Here is a 25,278-nt window from a genome sequence, read left to right on the forward strand (position 1 = left end):
TCTCCCTCTCTGCAATTACCCCGTGGGAAGGCAGCTCTTGCCAGCGCTGGATCAGTTGTGTTCAACACGATCCTACTGGCACAAATAACATCTCTCAGGAAAAACAATTCCCAAAAATGCAGCTACTGGGGTATACACAGTGTATTATACTGAAAATTGAGCAGCAGAGCAACAACGTGACTCAAGGACACAGAACTGGAACTGAACATGGTGTTGGTGTTTGTGTACTGTGTATTAGGAACAAAATTATCTCAAAGAGGGAAAAAAATAAAGTCAAGAAAAGACAGGTTTGAACCAGCCAAGGTGGCCATGCCAGCACCCCACACTGTCACAGGTGAAAGTAGTTCCTTTCCCACTAACAACAATCAAGAGACACATTTCACTTGCAGGCAAAACCTGGCTGCTGTAGTGTAGCTTGGTTTTATTTATGTCCACAAATATTTCAAAAAAATTACAAAATACTCAAATGGAGAGAACACAGAAGTCACGATTTCTGGGTTTCTACTCTGTTTACACTGTGTTATCCCATGGCAAACTACTCATATATACATTAAGCTTCAAGATATATATAAATGTAGCAGTCAGAATGTACACTCTGCTTTAACGGTGCAGTGAAACAAGCTCAACCATGACGACATAGAACAAGAGAGACGTTTCAAAAACACTAAAGCAAAATTTAAAAATAAACTTTTGGAACAGAGGAAATAATAAGAGAGATTTCTTGAAAGAAAATCAAAAGGTCTGGGTTGTTTTTTTAACACTGAGATGGCTTCAGAAGCCACCGCAGGTAAAGTTGTAGTTAATCACTGGGCTAAAATGGAAGAATTCAGTGCTTATTTGCTGAATGATGTGAACAAAAAAGCTCCCATAAATTATTAGAATGCACTTCCGGGGAAGAAAAATATCAATGAACAGCTTTAGAACATACTGCAACTTCAGCTGAAAAATAAGGAATACAGAGAGGACCACTGGAGGGAATTAGCTTTTCCTTTTTCTGAAGAACTACGGCTAAAAAACAGCAAGAAAAGGGTCAGAAAAAACGGCTTAAGTGGCTGAACTCTCCAAAACTCCCCAATTCCACATGGTGAAACAAAAGGAGGGGAGAGATTGAACTGAAATGTGCCTGATGAGACCTTTAAAAGAAACTGAGGCACTCTCTGCTGAGCAGGTGCATCCGCCTGGTTGCTCAGCCATGAGCAAAAACAATCCCTGTTCCATAAGGAAACCTTGTCCCCCATCACTGCCCACAGCCACGGACAAGGACTTCACCTCCCTCCATTCTGAGGGTTGGACCTCGTGGTTCCCCACCTGAGAAACACAACCTGCTCCTCTCAACATCTTCACCCAGAGTTAAACGCTGTAGGACTGATTAAACATCACAGCACTGAGCAATCTGCAGCGGAGCACAGGAAAAAGGGAAAATCAGCTGAAAAATCCCCTGCTCTCCCCTCTACTCTTGCCTTGGTGGGCCTAGAACATTTTTAACTGGTGATTTGTCTGCCAGCAGCTCTGGGCTGAGCAGCAGGAGGTGGATGAGCACTGTGTGCCTGCAGCTGATTAGCTACAACTTTATCAGAGTGGCTCAGTACAGTCCTAGGACACAACCATCACACTGAACAGGCTACAACAGCAGAGAGAGCACTCATGAGTGGAGAGAAGAGAATGGGGGGAGTTGTGCACCAGCAGAAAAAATGACCAGCAGGTTCAGATGTCCATTGGTCACATCACCCTCTGCTCCAGCAAAGAAAAACTGTGGCAAAAACGGGGAAAAAAACTTTAAAAATCTGCCTCATAAGCAGAGCTGTCTCCATTAATGCTCACTGTGTATTCCTCTCCTCTCCCCATCCTGGTGAAAGCAGCCAACAGGAGTTACCCTGCAGGGACTGCGGGGTTGGGAGGCAGTAAATGTCACTGTCCATGGATCCCGCTCATCCCAGAGCAGTCAGTTCCTGAAGGACACAACACTGGTGGCAGTTGAACAGTTTTTGCTTATTAAAAACCCAAACTTAAAACACTCAAAGAGAAAAACAAGACTGGTCTTCGCAACACAACTTTATGAACACCAAGTTGCCAAGTCCACTTTTCTTAAGAATTTAATCAAACAGGAGGCCAGGAAAAGCACGTCCTCCCAAAGTACGCACGGGCATACAAAATTCTGGCTGCACTAGTCTGAGCCATGGAACATCTTTAAAAAGAGATTTTTAGAACTATTATTTCTCTGAACTTTCTGCCCAAAGTCTAAACCCAACAGAGCTAGATTAAGTTTCAAAAGGTCACAGGAAAGAAGTGTTTTATGGCCACACTGAAAATGAACCGTTGAAGGTGGCATCAAAAGGGCCAGCGGGGTCCAAGGGACATCTGAGCTGCTGAGAAACCCAACTCAACAAAATCAGCTGCAGAACAGAGAGATGGAACACGAACAAAAACCCCCAAACAACCAAACCAACCAAAAAACCAAGAACAGAAACAGTCATTTGCAACATTATCCCTGCAAATCCCTTTAATGCTTATTGTTGATATCAAACCAAATTTCAAGCTTTTACCCATTTGAAATTATTGATACCCATCATTCCCTTTAATTAAAGGGATAATTATATATATATATTTTATTAAAAAATCAACTCTGTATTCTGTCAATACCAGGTAGGAATTCACAATTTGTGATGTTACTGAAAATCAAGATAAATGTTTCTGGAGTTTGTTTTGTTTTGTTTCTCCCCTCTACCCAAAAAAAGTTATTTACAGACTTAAAAAGCCATGCTGCAGAACTGAGCTCTCTTTAAAATTATGAAGATTTCCTACAATGTATTAAAATAAAAGTAGATTTTTTTATTATTATAGCACTTGGATTCAGAGCTTGTTATGTCACCTACTTGCAATCCTTGTTTTTTTTTTTTAGTTACCTATAGATGCATTGAGTGTCCCTTCACGCACAGTGACTTGTGTTGTGAACCTGATTCTAGCACCTACTGAAAACAAACTAGTAAGAAAAGAAAAGAAAAGAAAAGAAAAAAAAAAAAAAACCAAGATTGCAGGAAGTTCTCTGAATATTCCACACGGTCCTGTATTTCCAATAGGCTTCTGAATACGTTTTCATGCAGGGAGACCCACACCAGTCTTGAGAAATCTTCTCTACAAATGAACACTATATGCTGATAAGTCTCTACTTGTTGGGTGGTTGCTTCTGTTTTAAATATATAAAGAAATCTTTATAAGATATTCTTTTCCTTTTGTAGCTCTTCTTGTATGTAAAAATGTTCCACTCCTTCCCAAGGACTGGGGTTTCCATAGCCAGCGTTACAAATAAATAATTTATTACAACTGTTTGTCGCCTTCTTTTTTCAGTCGACTGCAAGAGAAAGAAAACTCATTTTACCACAACAAAGGAGGTGTCAGACACAGGAGACTGCTCTGCCGTCCTGCTCAGCCCTGCAGGGAGCAGGGCTGCAGCTCGGGAGCTCCGGGCACCACCCGCAGCACAGGGAACCCCCACCCGTGGGCACGGTCACCAGTGCCAGCTCTGCAGATGGGACATGTGACAGTCCCTGCCAGGCTGGAACCGGGCTGGTGTCACACAGGCAGGCCAGAGAACCCCTCCAGTGTCACCCCCCCGAGCATTCCCGGGAGAAACAGCCCTGTGATTCCTCCAGGCATTCTCAGGCTGCACTCCTGGACCCCTGCAATTCCACACTTCCACTTCCTACTGCCCTCAGTCATTCCTCAGGATTTACTGAATTCCTTCCCGTTCTGTTCTCCTCCATAAAGCTCTGCCCACCCTCCCCTGCAGTTCTCAAGGAAGAGAAAGAGGTGTGGAAGCAGCAATTGCACTGAATATCCCAATAAAATCCCTAATCAGAAGGGATGCTGCAATAGGACACTCAACCACTCTCATCCTGAGCCAAAAATTTGGACCTCACTTCCCACCTGCCCAAACCAGGTCTCAGCACAGCTTCACCTGCAACCGCATTAGGGCTCAGCACACAGCAAGAGAGGCAAAAATTCAGAGGAAAAAGGAAGGAATGTGGAGAAACATGACAGAATTCCCAGGTCCCCAAAAGCCTTGATTGCAGTCTCACCTGTAATAATCTTCCTGACTGGGTAGGTGCCCGCCGTGCATGTGAGGGTGCCCGTGCAACCACTGCTGCTCCATTGCCAGTCTTTGCAGCTCTGCGGACTGGGCGTGCATGGCCTGCAGCTGGTGGGCTGCTGACATGGGAGGTGGAATGGCACCAGGCAGATCCCGAGGGTAGGGAGTACCTGGGGACAGGGACCACTTTCACACTCTTGTTTGCTTCTTGTTCCGCCCAACAAAGCACCACAACCGCCCAAATCACAGCTCAACTCCCCCCGCTGAGAAATGCTGAAGCCCACAGTAAAAGACGACATTTCAAATCAAAGCCAGCCCTTGCAAAGGACCATAAAATGCTCTCACCAAAGACTGGATGTCGGAGCATTTCATGCTCGTGAGGTGGCTGCCCTAGCAATGGGTTTGGGATGGTCCCAGGTGGGTAGGGAAAACGTGCCAGGTGGGGTCCAGCTGCTAAAGGATCCACCAGTGGATGAACAGGTCCTGCTGAGCCTGAGAGAGAAGGAGAGAAAGCGTCCATCAGCTGCCTGGGGACTGCAGAGGAACACAAAGCCAGAGCACTTCCCTCAGCTGGTGCACAGCAGAAATGTGGGGTCATTTCACCCCCTGTTCATCCCCAGTCTAAGGAGACACAGGGGTTATAACAGCCTTGAGCACCAGAGGAGCCACTTGGAGCAAGAACCTCCCAAGAGCCCCTCACTGTGTTTGAACCTGGCAGAGCACAAAGCCAAATTACTTCTCAAACACACAGACTTGGCAGTGAATTGACTTGGCTGTGTCTGCAGCAGCCTCTCTCTGGACTGGGAGGGACAATGTACAAGCCGTGTTTTTGTCCAGAACAAGCACTTGGGGAGCATCCAGACCTACCTGCACAGAGGGGCTCAGTGACTGCCTCACCTGGCAACAGAATCCTTGTACAGACGTGGCCTAAGTCCCACTTCCTCTGCCGTAGGGGTTTTGCAAACCTGCCTGCAGCTGAGCCCACCTGTGAACTCTGCAGTGAACCTCAGCAGCTTCAGGAACGCTGATACATCCAGCACTGCCACTCCTGCCTGCACACCCCCAGCCCTTGAGAACCTCACAGCACCCTGCTGCTTTCCTTGCTGTACAATCTGGGTTCTGCAACAGCACTCACATTCCCTCCAGCTCCAAAAGTGGGCATCCCAGCACATTTAATGGACACTGCTCCAGGGCAAAGAACGCTACATCTGCTTGCACAAACACATTAGTAGCCACACACCAGAACCTGCATTTTAAGTACTCTCACTTTTCCCCTCACCCCTTACTTGGCAGCTGCAGCACCTGGTGCCTGGCTCTCTCTAGTCTGTCACTAGAGAATGTCAAGATTTCTGCTAAGTGCCTCATCTCCAGGACTCCAGACCTCTGGAGCAGTAACCATGTATCTTGCTGCAGAAATGGGCACAGATTCATTTGAGAGACTATTAATTATTACAACTGTAAGGTGCTGCTCTAAGACAGCAGTACTTAACCAACCAGCAAACTTTTCACAGTGAAAGTGTGAAGGAAGATCACTGTGGTGCTACCACCCTGCATCACTCCCACAAAAAGTAACTGCATTTTACTTATCACAGCTTTACACAGCACAGAACCAAAACACAGACACGAAGGCAGGGATTTTGCTGTTTGAGTTCCAGGGTCAGAGTGGGCCCGTGCCGAGCTGTTCCCTACGCAAGTGCCCAGCTCCCGGGGCTCACCTTGGTGTAGGGGGTCCTGCTGGTGTAGGTGTAGATGCGAGTGTATGTGTGAGTGTTGGTGGTGGTGGGGGGTGACGTTGAACATCTGCAGCCGCGCCAGGGGGTCGTTGGTGAGCGAGGCCATGCGCTCGGCGTGGATGCGCTCGGCCGCCAGCCTGTCCGGGTAGCTCATCTCCGGCCGCAGCTGCGGCCCCGCCAGCGCCAGTCTCTCCCTCTCCAGGGGGTTCAGCCCCGGGTGGAAGGAGGCGAAGGGGTGAGGCCCCGCCGTGGGTGGGATAGTCAGTGCCCCGTGCCTGGCGAAATGCTCCATGGGGTTGGTGGCCGGGTGCAGCGCGTCCAGCTCCGGGGGCTTCACCTCGAAGCCGGGCTTCATCCTCTCGCGCAGCTCCCGCTCCCGGATCTCCCGCTCCCGGATCTCGCGCTCGCGCAGCTCCCGCTCCCGGATGGTGGGGTCCACGTTGTAGAGGCCGGGCATGTGGTAGGCCAGCAGCGGGTCCGTGGGGTTGAGGGGCACGAAGAAGGGGTGGTTGCGGTTGGTCGGGGACATGACGTGGGGCCGCGCGTACTCGCTCAGCGTCCGTAGCGCCGGCGTGTCCGGCCCGATGTAGGGGGGCACGGCCGCGATGGTGGTCGGGGGGGGCTCGAAGGAAGGCCTCATGTGGGCTGGCCCGCTGAGCTGGGACTCGCTGAGACGGCCCTCGTGGGAGGAGCTGGACACCTTCTGCTGCACACAACGGGGAGAGAATCTCAGGTCAACACAGAGCTTAGAGCACCTCACACGCACACACAGCTCCCCTCTGCCTCCAGCCCCTGTTCCAGGAGACAGCACTCGTGTGCCTGCACGGCGGCACAAAGGCACTCACTGTATCTGCACAGTGCTCTCCTATTGCAAGGTCAATGTCAGCTCTTGGCCCAGTCCTGCCCAGCTGCTCTGGCTTCCCAAAGAACCAGACCAGGGGCAGAAACTCTCCATTTCCTTCAAGGAGAAAACAGTCCCTGGCAGGTCGGGAGGTGCTCAGATGTATGGGCTGGATTTCAGTCCACACACACAGCCGTGCTCAGAGACCCCTGACAGGATTAAAGTGCTCCTGGGAATCTGCAGCCTGCAATCGTCACCCAGGTCAGATCCAGCCATCAAAATTCCCTTACCCAGCTCCGAGCCAGGACTGGACCTACCGCAGCTCTTTCCGCTTCTCTCTCACGCTCACGCTCCCTCTCTCTTTCCTTCTCTTTTTCTTTTTCTCTTTCCCTCTCTTCCCTGGCTTTCTGCTCTGCTTCCCTTTTGGCCTTTTCGATGGCCTCTTCTCTCTTCTTGGCCAGTTTGGATCCTGCCAGAGGCATGAAGTACAGGTCTGCCCTGGAGCATGAATTGTAGCCACGGTCCAGGTGCTTATAGAACCTGAAAGGAACACAAGAGAAAGAGCTCAGCCCTGGCAAAGGTGCAGGAGTGTGGGATTTGAGAGCTGGATGCCCAAACTATTATCATTCTACATTCAAGCACTACCAGCTTCCCAGAAAGCCAGGAGAAAATTAACAGTACCATATCGGTCCAGAGGCAGTGCAGTATAAAAGCAGGAAAAGCAGAGCACAGCTCCGTACCTGGCTGACTGACTGGCGTGGCTTGGGATATCCACCACGGTGGGCTCTGGGGATGGACTCCGGGGTGGAGGAGGAGGGCTCTCCGGCTCCTCAGCTTCATCTGGGACCTCCTCCTTGATCTGGATGGGTGGCAGCGTGCAGGCTGTCACCACGGGCACGGTCCCACTAGAAGCTGCTGACGTGGAGATGGGGGTCTGAAGAGGGATGCCAGGCACGGTGGGCGGCGTGGAAGTGGAGGGGCACGAAGGAGGCGTGATGGAAGGGGGACCCCCGGGCACAAAGGGGTGCTGAGAGAAGGGGGGCTGGGAGGAAACCTGATGGAGTCCAGAGGGGGGGTGACTGGCAGGAGGGGGAAGGCTCTGGCTCTGGGTCAGAACAGGAGGCTGGGCTTGCGAGGACTGCAGTGGTTGGCTCTGAGGCATCAGCTGCAGGGGAGGAGGGTGTGCGGATGGAGGGTGGTGAGTCGAGAGCGAGCTCAGAGGCTTCAGCGCGGGCGGCGGAGGCAAGTTGGAGTTCATGGAGAACGGAGAGGGCCCAGAGAGATGGGGAGGGTGCTTGTGGGCCGGAGCAGCGGGGAGCTGCGGGATGGGGGTGGTGGGGGGAGGTTTGATGTGAGGCATGGCCATGGGGGCGGGCGGCAGAGGCTGCTCACGCGGGGGCTGCGCCGGCTGCAGCGAGGTCGTGCCGGGCAGCACGGGCTGCGTCACCTGCAGGCCCGAGTGCGAGTGCGACGGGGCTTGAGTCTGGAGGGGCACCTGAGACTGAGCCGACTGAGCGGGCAGGGAGAAGGGCTGGGCTGGGCCGGCGTGGGGCAGCAGCGGCTGCGCCTGCAGGCCGTGAGGGGCCGGCTGGGCCTGGCCGTGCAGCGGGGGCTGCGCGTGGGGCTGCGCCGGGGCGGCCGGGGGCTGGCTCTGGGGAGCGCTCAGGGGCTGCAGGGGAGGGTGGGGTGACGGGAGCCTCTGCGGGTGCAGCGCCGGGGCCTGCTGGATGTGCGAGTGAGCGCGGGGGGGCTGGGGCGGGGCCGAGGGATGCGCCGCCGGCGGCGACACCTGCGCGGGGGCCGGGGCGGCGCTGGACGCGGGCGGCAGCGCCGGCAGCGGGGCCGGTGCCGGCGGGGTGGGAGCGGCGGCCTGGGCAGAGCCGCTCGGGGCCTGCAGCACCTGGGGCTGCGCCTGCAGCACTTGCTGCTGAGCGGAGGAATCCGAGTCGCTCTCATTGTCCTGGGGGCTGGGGATGCTGGGGGACGTGCTGCGGTTGTCCTGGTCGATGTCCTTGGGGTCGCTGCTCCCCTCGTCGTTGACGCTGCGGCTGTCGGAGCTCTCGCCTTCGCCCTCGCCCTCCGAGGGGGAGTTGGGCCTGCTGATCTCCTGTGGGGAGAGGCAACAGTGACCACTGTGCCCGGGAAAAGCACACCAGGACATTCCCGCTGTGCCACAGGATGGGCTCTGACACTCGTGCTGTGCAGGTACCCTTTGACCCTCTCGGGGCCCAAACCAGGAACACGAATATCCAAGGGAAGTGCAAAGACATTGGAATTCCCAGGTCCCCCAGGATCCTTCCACAGCACCCAGGGGCAACTGGACCAAACTGAAATACTGAACATAGAAAAACACTTCTTCACTATGAGGGTGACCAGCAATGGAAAAGATTTGTCTTGTGACAGCTCCAGTGGTGGTCCTTCTAACTTGTCACAGAAGACAAGAACCCAAATTTAAGTTAAAGAAAAAATGGAGGAAAGCAGTGGAGAACAATCCAGTGTACTCCTATATGGCTGAAATTAAGATTAAAACAAAGAAAAAAACCCAATTTCTGGACTTAGTCCTTATCACTCCACTGTTTCCAGCAGAAGGAACACATTATAACATTGGTCGCTTTCCAGCCACAGATTAAGTTACAATTTGCTGTGGCTTAAATTGATTTAATGTTTTCAGTTTGTTACCAGATTTGCACCCCCTCCCCACCTCAAACCACTCTCCTAAGAGGAAATACTCCTCTGTGGGACTCACTTGAGTTTTGGATTTTTTGGCATTGGACCTGTCAGGTTCTTCCGTGTCAGATGCTGCCTTTTCCCGCTGCCTCTTGGAGTTCTTGAGAGGAGAAGACACCTCTTCTTTTATCTTCTGCCACAAAGGAAGCAGCACAGTTACCAGTGGTGCAAATGCAAAAGTAAATTGAGTGTAGGCCAGTGTCACCCTATTTAACACAAATTAAGGAGCAGCAGAACTCAGGAGTTGACATAGTCAGTACTTAAGAGCAATCCGATACACATCCAGCTGGTAGGAAAAAGGAAAAGTGCAAAAAGCATTCCTCATATGAAGGGAAATTTTAAACAGAGCTGGGCAGGACCAAGTCCATCAGGAACTCACAGCAGATCAACTGGCCCAGGTTACCCTTCTAACAGAGACCAACACCAGTTATTAACTGGTGCAAGATGGAGCCAGAATTTCTGCAGGAGACAGGATAAGCCTCTTTCTGCTACACTAAAGTCTTGCTCTACACTCTTGGTATTTTGAGAGGAATATTTTTAGATCCCCTCAAATACAGGGCCAACAGTGAATTGCTATTCTGAGATTACTACCTTTTCCCATGGCCTGGAAAAGCTCTGTGCATCGCATAATTACCTAACTTTAAATTCTGCCAAGTTTTCAGTTTTATAATGTGAAAATTTGCTCCATACTCTTTTTTCTTTTTTTGTGATTTTTTTAAACTTGCTACTTCTCAATTTACACTGCTTAATGGTAAGTCTTCCTGCTTCATGTGGCTTTGTTTCTTTAGAACTCTCTTGGAAAGGCACTTAATTCATCTGAACAGACTCAACTGTCAGCTTGCTCTGAACAATCAAGCAAACACACCTCCAGAAAAACAGTAGCAGAAGCAGACTCAATTACTAAATGTTCATACTCCTTTGTAAACAAAGATTAAGTACTACTTACAAAAAATCCCCAAAACTGTCTACTTGTCTTAAATACAGCATTTCTGATCTGCATTAGTCCCCTGAGCTCTGTGCTTGCATTTGCATGCGAAATGGAGGGATTACTTGTGAGAGCAGTGAGGTTATGTGGGGCTACCGGAGCGGTTTGATCGCTCCCATCCCTCCCTGGCCTGGCACAAAGCAGCTCTCAGCTGCACCACTCCACCTCTGCCCTACTGGCACTGCCAGGGAGCCTCCTGTGACCTCCTGTAGCTGCCCAGGAGAGCCCAGAGGGGAGGGGTTACCTTGGTGGATTTCTTCACCGACTCGGCCTTGCTGTCGTTGCTGGAGGTGCTGGCGGCGCTGGGCGAGTTGCGGCCGCTGGAGCGCACGTCCTCGGCGATGGGGGAGGCCCGGCCATCGGGGCTGGCTGCCTGCTTCTTCCTGCCACTGCGTAGGGTCGACATCTGGGGCAAAACACACCCAGCTCAGCACTGCCCAGCCCCTCCGAGTGCTCTGCCAGGCAGGGGCACGGAGAACACGCCCCTGGCAGAGCCTGCGAGCAAAAACCCCGGAGCATTTCACCGTGCTACGCTTCTTCCTTCAAAGCTCAACTGGACTCAAATGTAAAAGGAGGCAAATCCTTGATCTGTGTACTCACAAACACTAAGTGCTGGTTATTTAATTAGCAGGGTCTGTTAGAAATGGCATTTAGGAAGATGCTCCAATACCCAGCACACACACAAGGGTGCACGAGGCAGGAGAGGACTCCCATGTTCCATTAAAATCTTCCATCTCTTGGCAGACAAGGCAACGGGCTAAACCCCCAGCTCCAGCGTGCTCCTGCTGTTATGTAAGGGATCTGTAGAGTACATTTCAATAATTGATGCTGTTTTCCTGCCATTTTGGCAGTTTTTTGGAGGACTGGCTACCAAAAAAGCAATGGAGCCAACACTCTCCAAGAGTGGAGCCTCACGAGATATTTAGAATCCATGGACACATCATCCTCTTCAGAAAGACAGAGGGGGAGGGCAAGGAAAGACCTCTATCTACTGCTTTCTATCAGCTAAATCCAGCTCCAAGAGAAATCACCCAGAGCTGCTGCCAGAGCCCTCCCAAGTGCCACAGTCCCAGGAAGGCTCCTGGTGCCCCACCCGAGTAACAACTCAGAGCACACCAAGCACAGAGGCAAAGCTGAGCTCTCGGTAGGGGAGAGACTTTAACTCCTGTAACATGAGGAGGCCACATGAACAGTATCTAATTTTTTTCAGCTCCTCCCAGGGGCGTAACTCTGACAGGATGCAGCTGGAAGGAGGACATGTACTAGCACAGGATCTGTAATGCACTGCCAATGCCCCATGTGATGACAGCCCACTGCCATTCATTACAGAGAAATAACACAGCTTGCAGGGACATTCCATCTCCTTTCTCCAGAGAAGCCTCAGCCTCAGCAAAGCTCCCCTAGCACACACCAATGCAGCAGGAGCAGGCACAGCCCATGGCAAACCAGCCACTTCAGGGCTCTGGCTCCTTTTACCCCCTGCATTAAAGAGGGTGAAACCCACCGAGCCTCGACTCCGCCGTGTCCTCATGCTATGCTTCCCACTGAGGCCATCATCTTCCTCTTTCACAGGCTTGAACATAAAGGGTGGGGGATCCACGGGCTTCTCGATGGGCGGCAGCTCCCCGTATTTCTTGAAGTGAATGCGACAGTCCGTGCACAGCAGAATGTTCTCTCGGCCGCCGTGGTGCCAGTCCTTGGAGGCTTGGGGCAGGAAAGCAACAGCTCAGCAACTTACAGAGCACCCCAGCCCCACACAAACACAGGGAATGGTGAAAAAAAGGTACAGCTACAAAAACAGCTGCTTTTCTATGGGTAACTAAGTTGGAGAAGGCTCTGGAAAACTTTGTCCTGTCCCAGTGCACACCCTCAATATTCAATTTACAAACTGTGGTTGTTTGCTTAAGAAACTACAGCTTTGAGGTACAGAAAGAAGCTTTATCTCCTCTACCTGGGAGCTAACAAGCAGCTGTTGTTCTTCAAAGCTGTGGTTTCTGCAAGAGAAGTGAGCTCTGAACCTCTTATTTCCTTCCCCATTCTGGGGCTCCCACTTCCATCTGCAAATGCCCCAACATCAGGCAACCCTCAGGAACAGCCACAGGGCCGGGGCTGATGCACAGGAGATTTGGTGCAGCATCAGGAAGTCTGGTGTGTGACAGTCACAGCCCAACACCAATTCATTATGTCACAAATTGATTACATAGATTATGGATTATGCAAATTTATTCCTGTCTAAATGTCTACCTCAGGGTCCTCCTTTGTCACTGCAGTATTAATTTGCAATGGCAAAGCCTGATTAACCCTGTTAGAACGCTGCATATTTTAGCTGATTCACCCCCACACTGCTGTGAACAGCTGTACCAGCACAGGAGCTGCTCCTGCTGGCTGCAGCCTCCCCCCAGGCAGCAGCACAGGGAGAACCAGCAGGGACTGGGACGTACTGGTGGTGAAGCAGTGGCGGCAGGCGTAGCCCTTCAGCTCCTGCTCGCTGTCCTCACTGTCAAAGTCATCTTCACTGGCCGAGCTCAGGTCCACTGAGGGTGGGAGAAAGAGGAAAGTGGAAAATAAACACTCAGCAGGATTTTCTGTTTCCTCCTACTTGGCTGAAATAAGCATTAAGTGACTCCCTACGCCCACCCTGCCTCGCACGGCCATCGTTTCTGATTTTTCACACTGAGCAAAACCAGGCCCCATCATTCTGCAGGTTAAGGGAGGATTCCAGGAAATGTGCAAGGGATACAACTCCTGGAACCTCTGATTCAGCACGTGGTACATTTCCAGGTAAGCTGTCATTCAAATACCATCCATGGGGAGTTCAAGAGGCTGTGTTCCAAACCCACAATTTCCAAGAGAAAAGGGGTTTATCTCTAGAATCTGGTCAAATTTAAAATCAAATATTCTATATTTAAAACCTACAAGACTCCATGAACAGGTCCTGTAGCAGCTTGTCTCGTTTTTATCTTGTTACCCAGCAGTAGAGGTGTTTGTGGGTGGAGGAAGCAATGCTTACCTACAATGGACCTGATTGAAAAACACTGTGATTCTTTTGGATGAGAGGCACTAAAGAATAACTAACAGCAGCTTTCCTGCCCTTGCTGCAAGGCTCAAACTTCTAACCTGTGGCAAACTCATACTGCAAAAATGTCATGTTTTGAAGAAGAGGACATGCAAAGGGTCCCTTTCCTTTGTGGCAAATTAGCTGATTACAGATCTGTGAGCTCAAAAGCAGCATCTAAACTGCTCAAAATATGCACACATCACAAAACCTGTATCTTACCTTCTAAACACCTCAGGAGGAAATATTTCCCTTTTGAGAGCACTGCATTTTTCTAGTCCCACCACTATAAATTCACAACATAACAGGGCTGTAATTTGGCACAAGCAGGAAGCCCTCTGGCTTCTTCTGTTCAAATCTTTAATTAGAAGAGAAGGCCTTGATGCAGGAACACTTTTTCTAAAGGCTCCAAGAGGATGTTTTATACATGCAGGTTACAGTTTATGGATTAAAGCTTACAGACTCTCCAGCACTTGCCATCAGCATTTGTCAGCAACTTGTTACCCTTCAAATTAACACAGGGTTACATTTAATAGCTACCACTGCTGTAATTCCTACATTAATACTTGCAGGTGTTCAAACCCTGACTGCAGAGCTGACCCCAGGCTAGCAGTTGCTTTCTTTTGCTAAATGAATTTTTATTCTCATCCTGCAGTCAGATCCATAAGGATGGGTCCTCCCAGCCACAAGCTCTCACACACTGAGTATCTTGGATTGAGCTGTGGAGTCCAGATCCTCACTCCTTGTGCACACAGAGATCAGCACTAAATCCTACCAGCTCAGCAGGGAAAAGCTCCCGGCCCTTTCCTGCCCCCTCCCTCCCACCCTGGACAGAATTCTGTGTCCTGCCTGCTCACCACATCCTCCACCTGCCCACCCTCATTTCTACATCTGCCAATCTGCCTTCCACAGCCCTTCTTCTCTACGAGGCATTTGGGTTTAGAAAGACTTAATCCTCACAGGGTAACAAACCTTTCCCACATGGACAAAGGTTTCTGTCCCCATATGGACCCTGTGCAGTGCAGCACAGCACTGCTTTGGAACTGCTCCTGCTTTAGACACTTCTGCTCCAGTCAAGGCCAATATTCCTCCAAGACCCCCCTAGAACAGTGCTGAGCTCCAGCAGAAGGTAGGGGTCACCCAGAAGGATGGAAGGGACTTCCTTCCAAAGGCACGGAGGCCTTCCTTCCTTCCTTCCGTGTTTTCCAATTCCCATTACTGTAATAAGCCTGGAGAAAATACAACACAACACCAAGAAAAAGAGCAGGGAAATTCAGTCCCAGGGCAGTATTTCCATCCTTACAGGATGCTTTTACATTTAAGGACTGCACAAAGCACTGATCAAAGCCACCTTCCACATTCCAGCAGAACGGGGCAGGAACGGAGAGGGCAGCTGCCTGAACTCCGTTTCCTTGCCGTGCCCTCGTTCCAGGGCTGCTGCTCCCTCATCTGCACGGATCTAAGTGCCCAGCTCCCAGGCTGCACTCACAGAACTCGCTGGAGGGGGGTCTGGAGGGGGTGTTGACCGGCGTGGAGGCCGTGCGGGTTTTGATCCTGCGGAACACGGCCTGCCGCCGGTGCCGCCGGTGCGCGCGCGAGCTCGCCGCCTCGGGAGTCTTCTTCCAGTAGTAATAGAAGGTGATCAGCTCTCCCTGCAAACACAGAACACGCATCTTAGAGGGACATGCAAACCTGGCTTGTCAGCTTTCTGCCTCCCCTGGCTCTCTGCATGCACAACGAGATTTTTCCAGGAAGAATCGTGATGCATTTCAGCCAGAAAAATAACTATTTAGGTAAGACACGTAAAAAAAAAGCCCTCGTTATTTTTTGCTTGCTTTTGCAGAGGAGGAAAATAAGTAAATAAATGTTTTTTCACTCCTCCCCTCTAGGAAAGAAAAGAGGTTGGGAAGCACCAGGAGCCAGCCTCCACCTGGATGCTGCTGGTGGGTAGTGCTTCGGAAGAGGGTGCCCTTGTGTCACTGTCAGCATCCTCTGACACCTCTGCTCCTCAGCTCTGCTGAGCTCTGACATCCAGCCCAAACCTGCCACAGCTCCTGCTGTCCACACACAGAACAAGGCTCAGCCCAGGCACACTCTGCCATTTTGTCAACCAACATTCCACAGACAGGTATTGCTCAATATTCCCGTGTAAGAAGCTGGAAGTTTGAGTAAAAACACGTCCAACAACAAGTCTATAACCGTAACACAGCCCTACCACACTAAATCGTGTTTTAATTTGAATATATATACCCACATCTAAATTAATTAAGCACTTAAAAGAGCACACCTAGAGAAATGAGTGATAATTTCACAGCATAATGAATCTGGCTTACATTCAGGAAGTAGAGCAGCTGCCATTCAAACCTGCGGATGCGACGCTGAACCAAAGAACAGCATGTGGTTTTAATCTCTTTTCTCTTACTTTGAAACCCCATCATTTCCTGGCGACTTGTCTGCCTCTAAGGTAAAAGGTGTTGTTGCTTTCAAGTTGCAAGAGAAAAACGGAGAAGTTCTAACCAGCCCCTTGAAAAAAATCAACATCAGAACAAACATACCTGAACTGCCCACAAAAAGGGTTTCTTTGAACTGTGTTTTATGTGATCAAATAACCTCAGCCTGCTGCCTCGGAGGGGAAATCCTGCAGCCCCTGCTCCGGGCATAGCAGGAGTTAACTCCAGCAACGACCCTGCCTCAATCCAAACCCTCCCCAGGGCCCCAAACAAGCAATTATAGCTGCAACCAATACCTGCACCACTGAAACACTCCAAAGACAAAGGGAGGATGTTGTTCTAGACATTAACTGCTGACATTTAAGACACTTAAGAATTTTACCAGTGCCTAATTTAAAAATAGAAACCCCAGAAGAAAGAACATGACCACAACGGTGCTTTCAGGCATCAGACAGAACAGATCATTTTTAATCTGTGCTGCCACAGACTGGGATGCTGATCCCCACCATGGACCTGAACTATGTTTGTGTATTACATATTAAAATAACACATATTCAGAGTGATGGTTGGTGAGGAGGAGCAAGTGGGCAAAATGTTACCTACAATTCTTGATTCTGAAGGACGAAAGCCCTACCGAAAATATTAAAAATGTGTTTCCTGCAGAGAATCTGGAGCTGGCTGGTGATGAGCACACAAGCCACGGCAAACTGGGCAGGAGTTCTGAGCCCAGCACGCTGCTCTGCTCCTGCCTGCTCCCTGCATGTGTTTGCTTTAGAAATGCCATTTCCTTGAGCCCCTTAAGTGGGCTCAAAGTCCACCCAGGCCAGCTGTTTGTCCACTTGGGGACACGGCTGTGCAAGGAGCCAGGCTGGGTTCTGCAGGGAGGCTTTTGCAATGTTCTGCATGGGCAGAAAGTCTTTTGCAAATGAAACCAGTCATTTTTTACCTATAAATTCATTTGTATCAAATCTGAGGTGTCAGCACCAAGGAGCAAGTCAGTAAATCCCATGTCTTTATGTCAGTGAATTAATGTGTCCTCTGACACATGGCAACAGCAGAGTACAAACCAATCTGTTCTCCTCCCGTCATAAAACAGGGAATGGGAACCTATTAGAGCTCCATTTACACATTGCAAAGCCATCGGGTCCCAAGGGAAGTTTAACAACTTATACATGCAGATCATAAACCAAACTTTAAAAAAGAAACGGTGGATATTTATAGAAAATGCCAACATCATGACCATAATGCTTTTTTTCCCAGTGAGACTCTCTCAGAAGTGCAGTCACAACTGCAACGAATAAAGATGAAGTTAAAGGCTATTTATTCAACAACCAGTTTTATGCCAGCTACGAAATCCGGACAGACTAAAGACCTGAAGAATATTCTGTACTTCCAGTTCACGGTCAGACTGCGCAAGTGCAGCACTCAGTTCAGGGCTCCGGGAGAAAGAGAGAAGGCAGAGGGGGAGCACACACAGAAGGCAGCGTTACACAGGTACCCCACTCCAAGAATCCCACACAAGATCTCCTCGGGCACCTGGACCCCCAGGACGGCACTGCCTGCCCGAGGGATGAGCTGCAGGATGGGCTCAGCCTGGCAGCATCAGAGCCACCAGCCTGGCGGCTGCATGGGTGGCACAAGCCCGAGCACAAAGGACTAAGTCAGGCAAGCTTTGGTTCCCCAAACAGGGAGCAAAAACAGCTTCCAAGGAAGTCAAATGAGCTTTAATCAAACATGCACAGTGCGTGCTGCTGAAAGCCAGGGCACATAAATTCAGGAACAAAAGCTGCTGCAGAAATCAATAGCCTCCTGAAACATTAACACAGGCCAGCATTGATCAAAGGCCCTGGGACAAAAGGCTGCCTTGCAAATTAGCTGCTGGTTTTGCTTGCAAGCAAACAGAGAGGCATGAACGCTGTGACATGAATGGCCTGTAATGATCGTTTTGTTCCTGTGATCTCACCTCACCTCACCACAAGGTCTCGCAGTCAGCACATCCCACATCCCTGAGCTGCCCTGCCAGCCCGGGGAGGCCTGGGCCAGCTGCTCCTAAGCTCTTTTTGTGGGTACCAGAGCATCATCGGGGCCAGGCCTGCCCTGCCAACAGCCTGTCCTCTCCTCTGGGTGCTCTGTGCAGGCTGGCTATTGCTACAACATACAATAAAGGCGAGTTAAAACATCCTGAGCCATCCCTCGTGTGCTGAGCTGGCCCAGCTTAGGGGGGAGTGCCACCCCTCTAATGAGATATAACTTATGCCTTAATTAAGAAGGGTAAAACCTCTAGGGTGATTGTAATGTGCCACATCCACAGAAGATGCTGTTTATGCCCTCCCAAACCGACTCCAAGGCCCAGCTTCTTCTTTTCCACTGGTGTGGGGAGAATATTCCTTTCCCTTCCAGGACTCGGCTCCCTTCCTGCTCACAGCAGCCTCACCTCCACTTGAGACACCAGCACCTCTTGTTTCCTGCACACACAACTCCACATTTCCACATTAACATCTGAGTATCTGTCCCAAACACACACAAAGCAAAATGAAAAGCATTACTCAGGCTTTCAGCGCCACGTTTCCCTGAGAACACCGACATTCCCAAGTTTCACAAGGCAAAGGGGACTATGTTCCTCACTAAAAACACCAGTTCAGCTTTCACCAATTCTGAAATGCATCCCAAGCTCACAACTCAAGTCTCCTGCCTCCTCCTGCCAAGGCCACTTCACCCCACGTTGTAGGTGCAGATAAAAGTCACACTTCATCTCCTTTCAGCTCGGTCCTGCAGATTGTTTTTACAGAGAAGTCTCGGGTTCCCCTTGCAGGAGCTCACAGTGGGGAGGTTTCTCTGCCATTCCCAGCTCTCTAAGCCAGCCCTGCTGCTGGGACAGGGGACTGTCCTTGCCAGGGGCACCTCTCACCTGCCCACTCTCACCTGTGTGTTCCTGCAGCTCAAGCCTTGCCCCAGGCACATCACCCCACCAGAGCAGCACCTCTACCAGCACACCCTCAGCAAGCCCTGCTCTCCTTATCTTGTCTACTTGTACAGTTTTCAAATGTAAAATCCCCAAGCCAGCTGTGCCCCGTGTTTGTGTTTAGTCTTGCCCTGGGTAAACAAAGGATTAAAGCTGGGTGCGCATCCTCGGCCGGGAAGGTTCTGACAGCCCTGCAGCAGCACAGCTCCTGTGCAAGCCAATCACACACACACATCAACTTCCCTTCAAGTATCTGTTAGGGTATAACACAGTGAGCAAACACAATAATTGCTGTTTAATTTCCCCAGAGCCGAGCTCTGCCAGGGAAAAAAAACATCATGGGGGAGGGGAATAGCTTTGCAGTAATGAAAGAGAAAAGGTAAACGACGGCACTCCTCAATGGCTGTAACCAGCCATGGCAGAGCAGAGGGGAACAGATTGTCCAGCTGTGGCCTTAATGAATTCACAATCTTTCTGGAATGCTTCAAGATTTTATTAAGTCAACTCAATTTAGCTAATACTCTTGTAAAGTCCTGCAGTAAAAACTGTCTCCAGTGCTTCCCTCCTCCACTGGATCCCCTGGCACAGGCTGGGTCCCAGCACCTGCTCCAGGGCAGGATCAGGAGCACAGGTTTGGATCAAGGCATGTGTGAACACACCCCCAGTACAGAGCAGGGTCAGTCCAGCTGCTCAAGCTTCACAGGATAACCCAGGATATTGCCAGGCACTGAAAGGAGACAGAACTGAAAATATCCATCCCTTCCATCTCCCACCCCAAAGCTGCAAACAGAAGGGGCTGCCCAGGGCAGGGCTGGAATCCCCATCCCTGCAGGTGCTCCCCAGACAGGTGCATGTGGCACTTGGGGACACGCTTCGGTGGGGACCACGGCAGGGCTGGGCTAAAGCTCAGACTTCGTGATCTTGGAGGGCTTTTCCAGCCTTACTGACCCTATGGCTGGTTCTTCTTATGAATCCATAGCCAGAGAGAGAAAAGCTGGAACTTTTGCCTTGTTCTCAACAAGCTGAAGGGCTGCACACACGCAGCAGGGCCGAGAGGAGCAGCTGTGTGCAGCTCCACGAGCCAAACTGGGCCATGGCTCCAGTGTGAAGCTCGGGCTCTGTGCCTCTGCCAGCCATGACAAATAGGTTTGCACATGCTCTAATTAAGCAGTAAGTCTCAGCAGCTTGTTCAGTAGCACTGATTAATGTCCACCTTGGGTGCACAGGAATCCTGCATATTCAAACACATTACTGAGGTTTTAAGAGAGGCTTTTAAAAATCAAGCAATATTTTACTTAACACTACAAAAAACCCATTAAAAATCGTGGGATGCTGTCTAAGGAATGCCCTGCAGGTCTCAGTTCCCTGGCAGATTTTAGGACAGCCATTTTACCTTGCAGTTCCTCTGGCCATTTGTTATCTCCTGGATGGCAGCACAGCCCTGTCTCCATGGCCCCTGCTAAGAATTCCACCTCCAGTTCTGGGAGATTGGCTGCCCCCCACTGTTTCCCTGCCCTGCACACAGCAAGGTTAAGCTCCCTGGTTTCATGTTTTTATTTGAAACTCCTGGCAAACAGGCTGGGCAAGTGGGAATCCAAAGAGGAGACAGGTGTGTGACAAACCCAGGCTGACTCCTTGGGTTTTATGCTGTCAATTTACTCCCGACACAGGAACAATCACAGAATTTCCTGGGAACCCAGCCGAGGCTCCATCTGCAGCTTCTGGATTTCATTTTGTTGTGGAAAAAACCTGCATGTTCAGACAGAGCTTTATGTTTTCTAACTGTTTCTGCTAAATGAGTACAGGTACCCTGCTTAGTCCTCTGCTCACCAGGGGAAGGAAGAGGGAGCTCCTCTCTCCTACAAATGAAAATTCTGTCTGTAGAGCTGCCACAGGTCCTGAGAGAACTGGGGCACTCCTGGGAGTGCTAAAATAAGCTTGGAACCTGAAGATTTCACTCCCAAGTTCCTCAAGCATCGAAGAGACTAGAATAATTTCACTGTGCATGTCACCTAAACACACAGGTCACACCCCTGCAATTGCCCCAGGAGAATGCACCTGCCCTTCTTAACTCCTAATTCTTCCACATAATGGATGAGTAATGGAATCACTTCGAGAGGAAAGAGTCAGTGCAGGGTCTGCAAAGTCAGGGGGGAAAAAGGAAAGAACACATGAGCTGGATGTAAATAATCTCTCCTTCAAAATAAACGTTATCTGCAATAACACAGCAACACTCCACCACTGTACAACATCTTCCATGTGATGACAAAGCCAATGAAGTTTTACAAATTAAGTCCCAGCACATCCTTTTGAAGCTTTATGGCGTGGGGAAACAAAGGGACAGAAGATTTACAAATTGGCCGAGATCAATCCTGAGAGGGAAGGACAATTGTGTCGATTAACCTCCAACTCTGTGAGCAGCTCCAACACTGACAGCCTCTGAAATTCCTTCATAATTCCAACCCAGGCCTACTGGACAGGCTTATCCATCCTTATTAAGCACAGGACTGGCCAAGTGCTCAACATTCACTTTCCTTTCGCCCTCAACCCAAGCTGCTCTTTCTTACAGCTGGATATCCCTGCTTCACTCCTGCCTGTATGGCTTTAGCAAACCACAGAGAAATCTAAATTATCCCCCCAAAAACCACCAGTAACTTCTCTCTGTGCCACATCTAATTCACCATTTCCATGCAGTTCATTTGTTCCTTTTTTCCAGTGTTTGTAATTAAGGTTGCACAAACTGGCAGCAAATAAGATAATTAACATTTTATGGAACTTACCCTCGCTATCGGCTCTACACAAACAATTCTTTTTTCCCTCCATTTTTAGGGATTTAAGTACCAGCTTTAACAGTTCTGCAAAACAAATGCAAAGCACACTGGGGCACTGTTTTAAGGCTGAGCCCCAGTTAAAAGCTGCCGCCCCTCTCTGCGTCAGGCCAGAATGGAAAGAAAGCTTTTGTAATTAAGGCTTCTTCCTCCAGAGACTCCTCTTTGTTAATCAACAGAGTTCCCAATCCCCACAGGAACTCACACACTGTTGGCTGCATCCATCATTAATTATTAGAGGCCGTCTTTAGCAGTGCTGGCTCCCCAGGCCTGTGCAGCAGTGCTGGGGTCAGAGGAACATCCCGGGGCACCTCTGGGGCTGGAGCCACGCGGGGTTATCACAACGGGCACACCTGAACACCTTACACACATTTATTGAGTATTTATTTTCCACTCAGCTTTCCCTTTGCAACTTGCATTATCAACGTTTCTGGGGTTAGAAATGCTGATTTTCTTGACCACTTTCATCTCTGGTAAGTTGACTTTACCCTCGGGTGTTGCACACACCTCTCAGCCTCTGTCCATCTGCAGCACAGGGGGGCTCCCCTGCAGCACAGTCCAATTCTGCAGCACTGCTGGGGTGTTCTCACCCCTGAGCACTCCCACAGGGCCAGGGAACGAAGGCTGACGTGTTTCTGAGGAACAGAGCTGAAATGCCTCCGAGAGGTGGCACAAGGTGCTGCTCTCTGGAGCCAGCAGCGCTTCTGTTCCATTTTCCAGCGCACATCGGAGCTCTGGGGCTCACGGCTGGCCTGGGCAGCATCTCCCTGCAGCCCCTCGGAAAAGTTCTCAGTATCTGAACTCACGCAGGGGCACAGAGAGGAGAGCACATAAACACCCAGATAAATGAATGCCAGTTACTGAGGAAAGCTTCCAGGGCACTGTCTGCACTGGGCTGTGTGTTCCCACTCCCACCTCCCCATCAATACCGTTACAATGAGAATTTAGCAGCACAATACCCAGAACAGGATTTGCTCAATGGAGGTGCCAATTATCCCTTTAACTGCAGCTCGTTAATTAAGTTTCTTGATTGGGAATTGCTGGAGTTCAGGTTGTGGAACAAAACCCCATTTCCCTGCTGCTGGCCACACCTTTCCCAGAGCCTAAAACCCATCCCATTTTCACTCTTTAAAGCCAAGGTCCCCGTGGTTCCTGTGGGGGTGTGTCAGGGAGAAGCCAGCCATGAAGCCATAAAGCACTTCCAACCACCACACTCCATCCTGTAAACATTTTTCTATTTATCTGCCCTTCATTACATGCACAATCTTATTATCTCTGCACATCCTCAAAGCGACAGCCGTCAGGGTCACCCTATAAAATATACATGGGCAATGTTACATCTAATGACTGGAGCAGGCAGGGAAATGAAGGATGGGAGGAGCGGAAAACCACAGGATGCTTGAAAGGGATCATCAGTTATATCTGTGCATTTCCTGAGGTGATAATTGAATGACAGTGGCTGGGAGGAAAATCCATTTTTGAGCCTCGGAAAGGACTGTTAAGAAAGAAGTGTTTTTGTGCTGGCAGCGTGTAATGGCTGCCAGGAAATGGGAACGGCTCCTTCAGCCACAGCAGCTCCTCTGATCCATGGATTTTACACTGGGGCTGAGAACCAGACCAGTGAGATCAGCTACTCGAGACAATAAAAAAATATCGACAGATTTTGGTCATTTCATCTGCCACCCAGACTGCCTGTTGTTGTGGTTTGCATGTCAGCTTTAATTAATTTAAGTGAAAGGCAAATTTGTGCATGTGCATGAGAAAGGGACACTCGGAACACAAGGACAGAGCATTGTCTACTTTCATAATTCCTGTTCAAACAAAGTATTAAAAATTTAATTCCGCTATTCAGCAGGGAACTTAATCCCCCTGCGTCTCAGGAAGGCGTACAGATGCTCGTTTGTTTCCCAACAACTGAAATTAGGCTTGTAATTATTAATAAAGTTTTATTACTTCAAAAATATTTTCATTATTTCATCATGCCAGTTTTACAAATAGAATCAAACTCTATTTACCAAAACCTTTCCTGAGCTAGAACTGTGAGCTGTTTTTTGCTGCTAGGTGACTACTTCACAGCAATAATTCAAATAAACCACTCCCAGGGATGGAGTCCCACCAGCAGCGCTGCCCTGGGCACAGGCTCAGCATCACCCTGGGCTTCTCTCACCACAGGACGGGGCAGGGTCCCCACATCCACCCCCCAGAGCCACACCAGCATTCCTGAGCTCAGGGAATTCCTCCCTGCCCAGCTGGAAACTCCCCCAGCTGAGATGGATGACACCTTGTGTGAAAAGAGGATTTCCAGCAGGGATTTTGCTTTGCAGAGCATAATCCTGGCTCACCTGAGCAGCCCCTGGCACTGGACACAGCAGCTCCCAGTTGCCTGTCGAGCCCAGTTTAAGGCCCCCACTGGTCCCAGCGTGGGCAAAGCAGGCTGAACACCATCATCACTCAACACCTCTGCCCTCGGATGGGCTGGAGAAACGTTCCAATCCCAGACTGCTGCAGCCTCTCTGGAACAGCCACAGTAAATCCTGCAGCATTTATGGCCCACCAAGGACTGGCTGCCTGTTAATTAGAGCTGCTGCTTCTGTTTGTTTCCTTGCATGAAGCTGTCTCCCGCCCCCCCAGCTTAGGCTGGAATACATTATATTGGCAGGTTTTATATCACCACGTACTGGATGCTGAGAAGATAACACACCACAAAAGCAAGGAAACAAACCCACTCAAATAAACAAAAAATACAGACTCTGAAATTTTGGTCTGGTTTTCAATAGGGCAAGGTGAGCTGAGAGGTGAGAAAGAATTAGCCACTTGTTTCTCAGATGTCACACTCTGGAACTGCCTCTATTTAAGTACAGAAATCAGAACTGAAGGTCCACTTGGTCCTGTGACACCCACCAGCAGTGCAACCGTGCCAGCAGCAGCGAGGGTTGAACTCCTGATGTGTCTGACCACTGACCTGCATTCCCCACTTCCCTGCACCAGATGTTTTAGGTTTTCCAAACACATCTGTGCTGAATCACACAAAGCCTGGCTTGTCAAATGTACACACTCCCCTCCCTGACACAGCTTCCTCCTTTCCGAGCTCGTGACCCGTGGGGGAGCTGCTGGGGTTTAAGAGTTTATTACAAATACAGCAGCAATCAGAAAATACTGAAAATTATATACAGGAGACAAACTCTGCAAAATTATCTTCATTGTTAGTGAGGAATGAGAAGATTGAATCCCCTGGAAACAACAATTTAAAAAGTCCTCACACCTGGTTATTTCACGACGAAAACCATCAACCCCTCTGATCCCATGCTGAAGACAGATAGAATGTGACCTCTTAATAAAAATCACTAGCACAGGATGTCCAACATCTGAACAGGCCAGATGGAGGAAGAATCCTGTCCACTTTCCACCTGGAAAGTATCAACTGAACTCAGACAAACCAGCAGCTTATCACTGAAACCTCACCCACGCCACAGAGGGTGAGGGAGGACGGGCTCCTGCCCTGAGTTATGGACAAAGCAAACACAACCTCTCAGCAGAGTCCTCGTCATTAAGCCCTGATTTTAAACAGACTCTGTTCCTCTCAGATCTGGTCCCTGAACAGCTGTTTTCC

General features: G+C 49.9%; 1 protein-coding gene across 5 annotated transcripts in view; it reads right to left on the reverse strand.

The window, feature by feature from the left end:
• Positions 1 to 383: 383 nt before the first annotated feature.
• Positions 384 to 25,278, reverse strand: part of RERE (arginine-glutamic acid dipeptide repeats) — a 173,415-nt gene continuing 148,520 nt past the window's right edge. For 3 of the 5 annotated variants that reach the window (XM_088066413.1, XM_088066412.1, XM_088066414.1), the window contains exons 12-22: positions 14,918 to 15,080; positions 12,815 to 12,907; positions 11,878 to 12,077; positions 10,618 to 10,779; positions 9,408 to 9,521; positions 7,402 to 8,768; positions 6,979 to 7,201; positions 5,803 to 6,526; positions 4,433 to 4,579; positions 4,077 to 4,257; positions 384 to 3,349 (exon numbers count right to left, since the gene is read on the reverse strand). In XM_088066413.1, the coding sequence (XP_087922539.1) occupies positions 3,316 to 3,349; positions 4,077 to 4,257; positions 4,433 to 4,579; positions 5,803 to 6,526; positions 6,979 to 7,201; positions 7,402 to 8,768; positions 9,408 to 9,521; positions 10,618 to 10,779; positions 11,878 to 12,077; positions 12,815 to 12,907; positions 14,918 to 15,080 (3,408 nt within the window). In that variant the 3' untranslated portion in view covers positions 384 to 3,315. The remainder of the gene's footprint in view (positions 3,350 to 4,076; positions 4,258 to 4,432; positions 4,580 to 5,802; positions 6,527 to 6,978; positions 7,202 to 7,401; positions 8,769 to 9,407; positions 9,522 to 10,617; positions 10,780 to 11,877; positions 12,078 to 12,814; positions 12,908 to 14,917; positions 15,081 to 25,278) is intronic. The other 2 variants (XM_014259168.2, XM_014259169.2) reach the window with 1 other exon arrangement.

Source organism: Pseudopodoces humilis, chromosome 24, assembly GCF_049639895.1.
Source record: "Pseudopodoces humilis isolate 2021_Gansu_Grassland_sample_001 chromosome 24, ASM4963989v1, whole genome shotgun sequence".
Lineage (NCBI taxonomy): Eukaryota > Metazoa > Chordata > Aves > Passeriformes > Paridae > Pseudopodoces > Pseudopodoces humilis.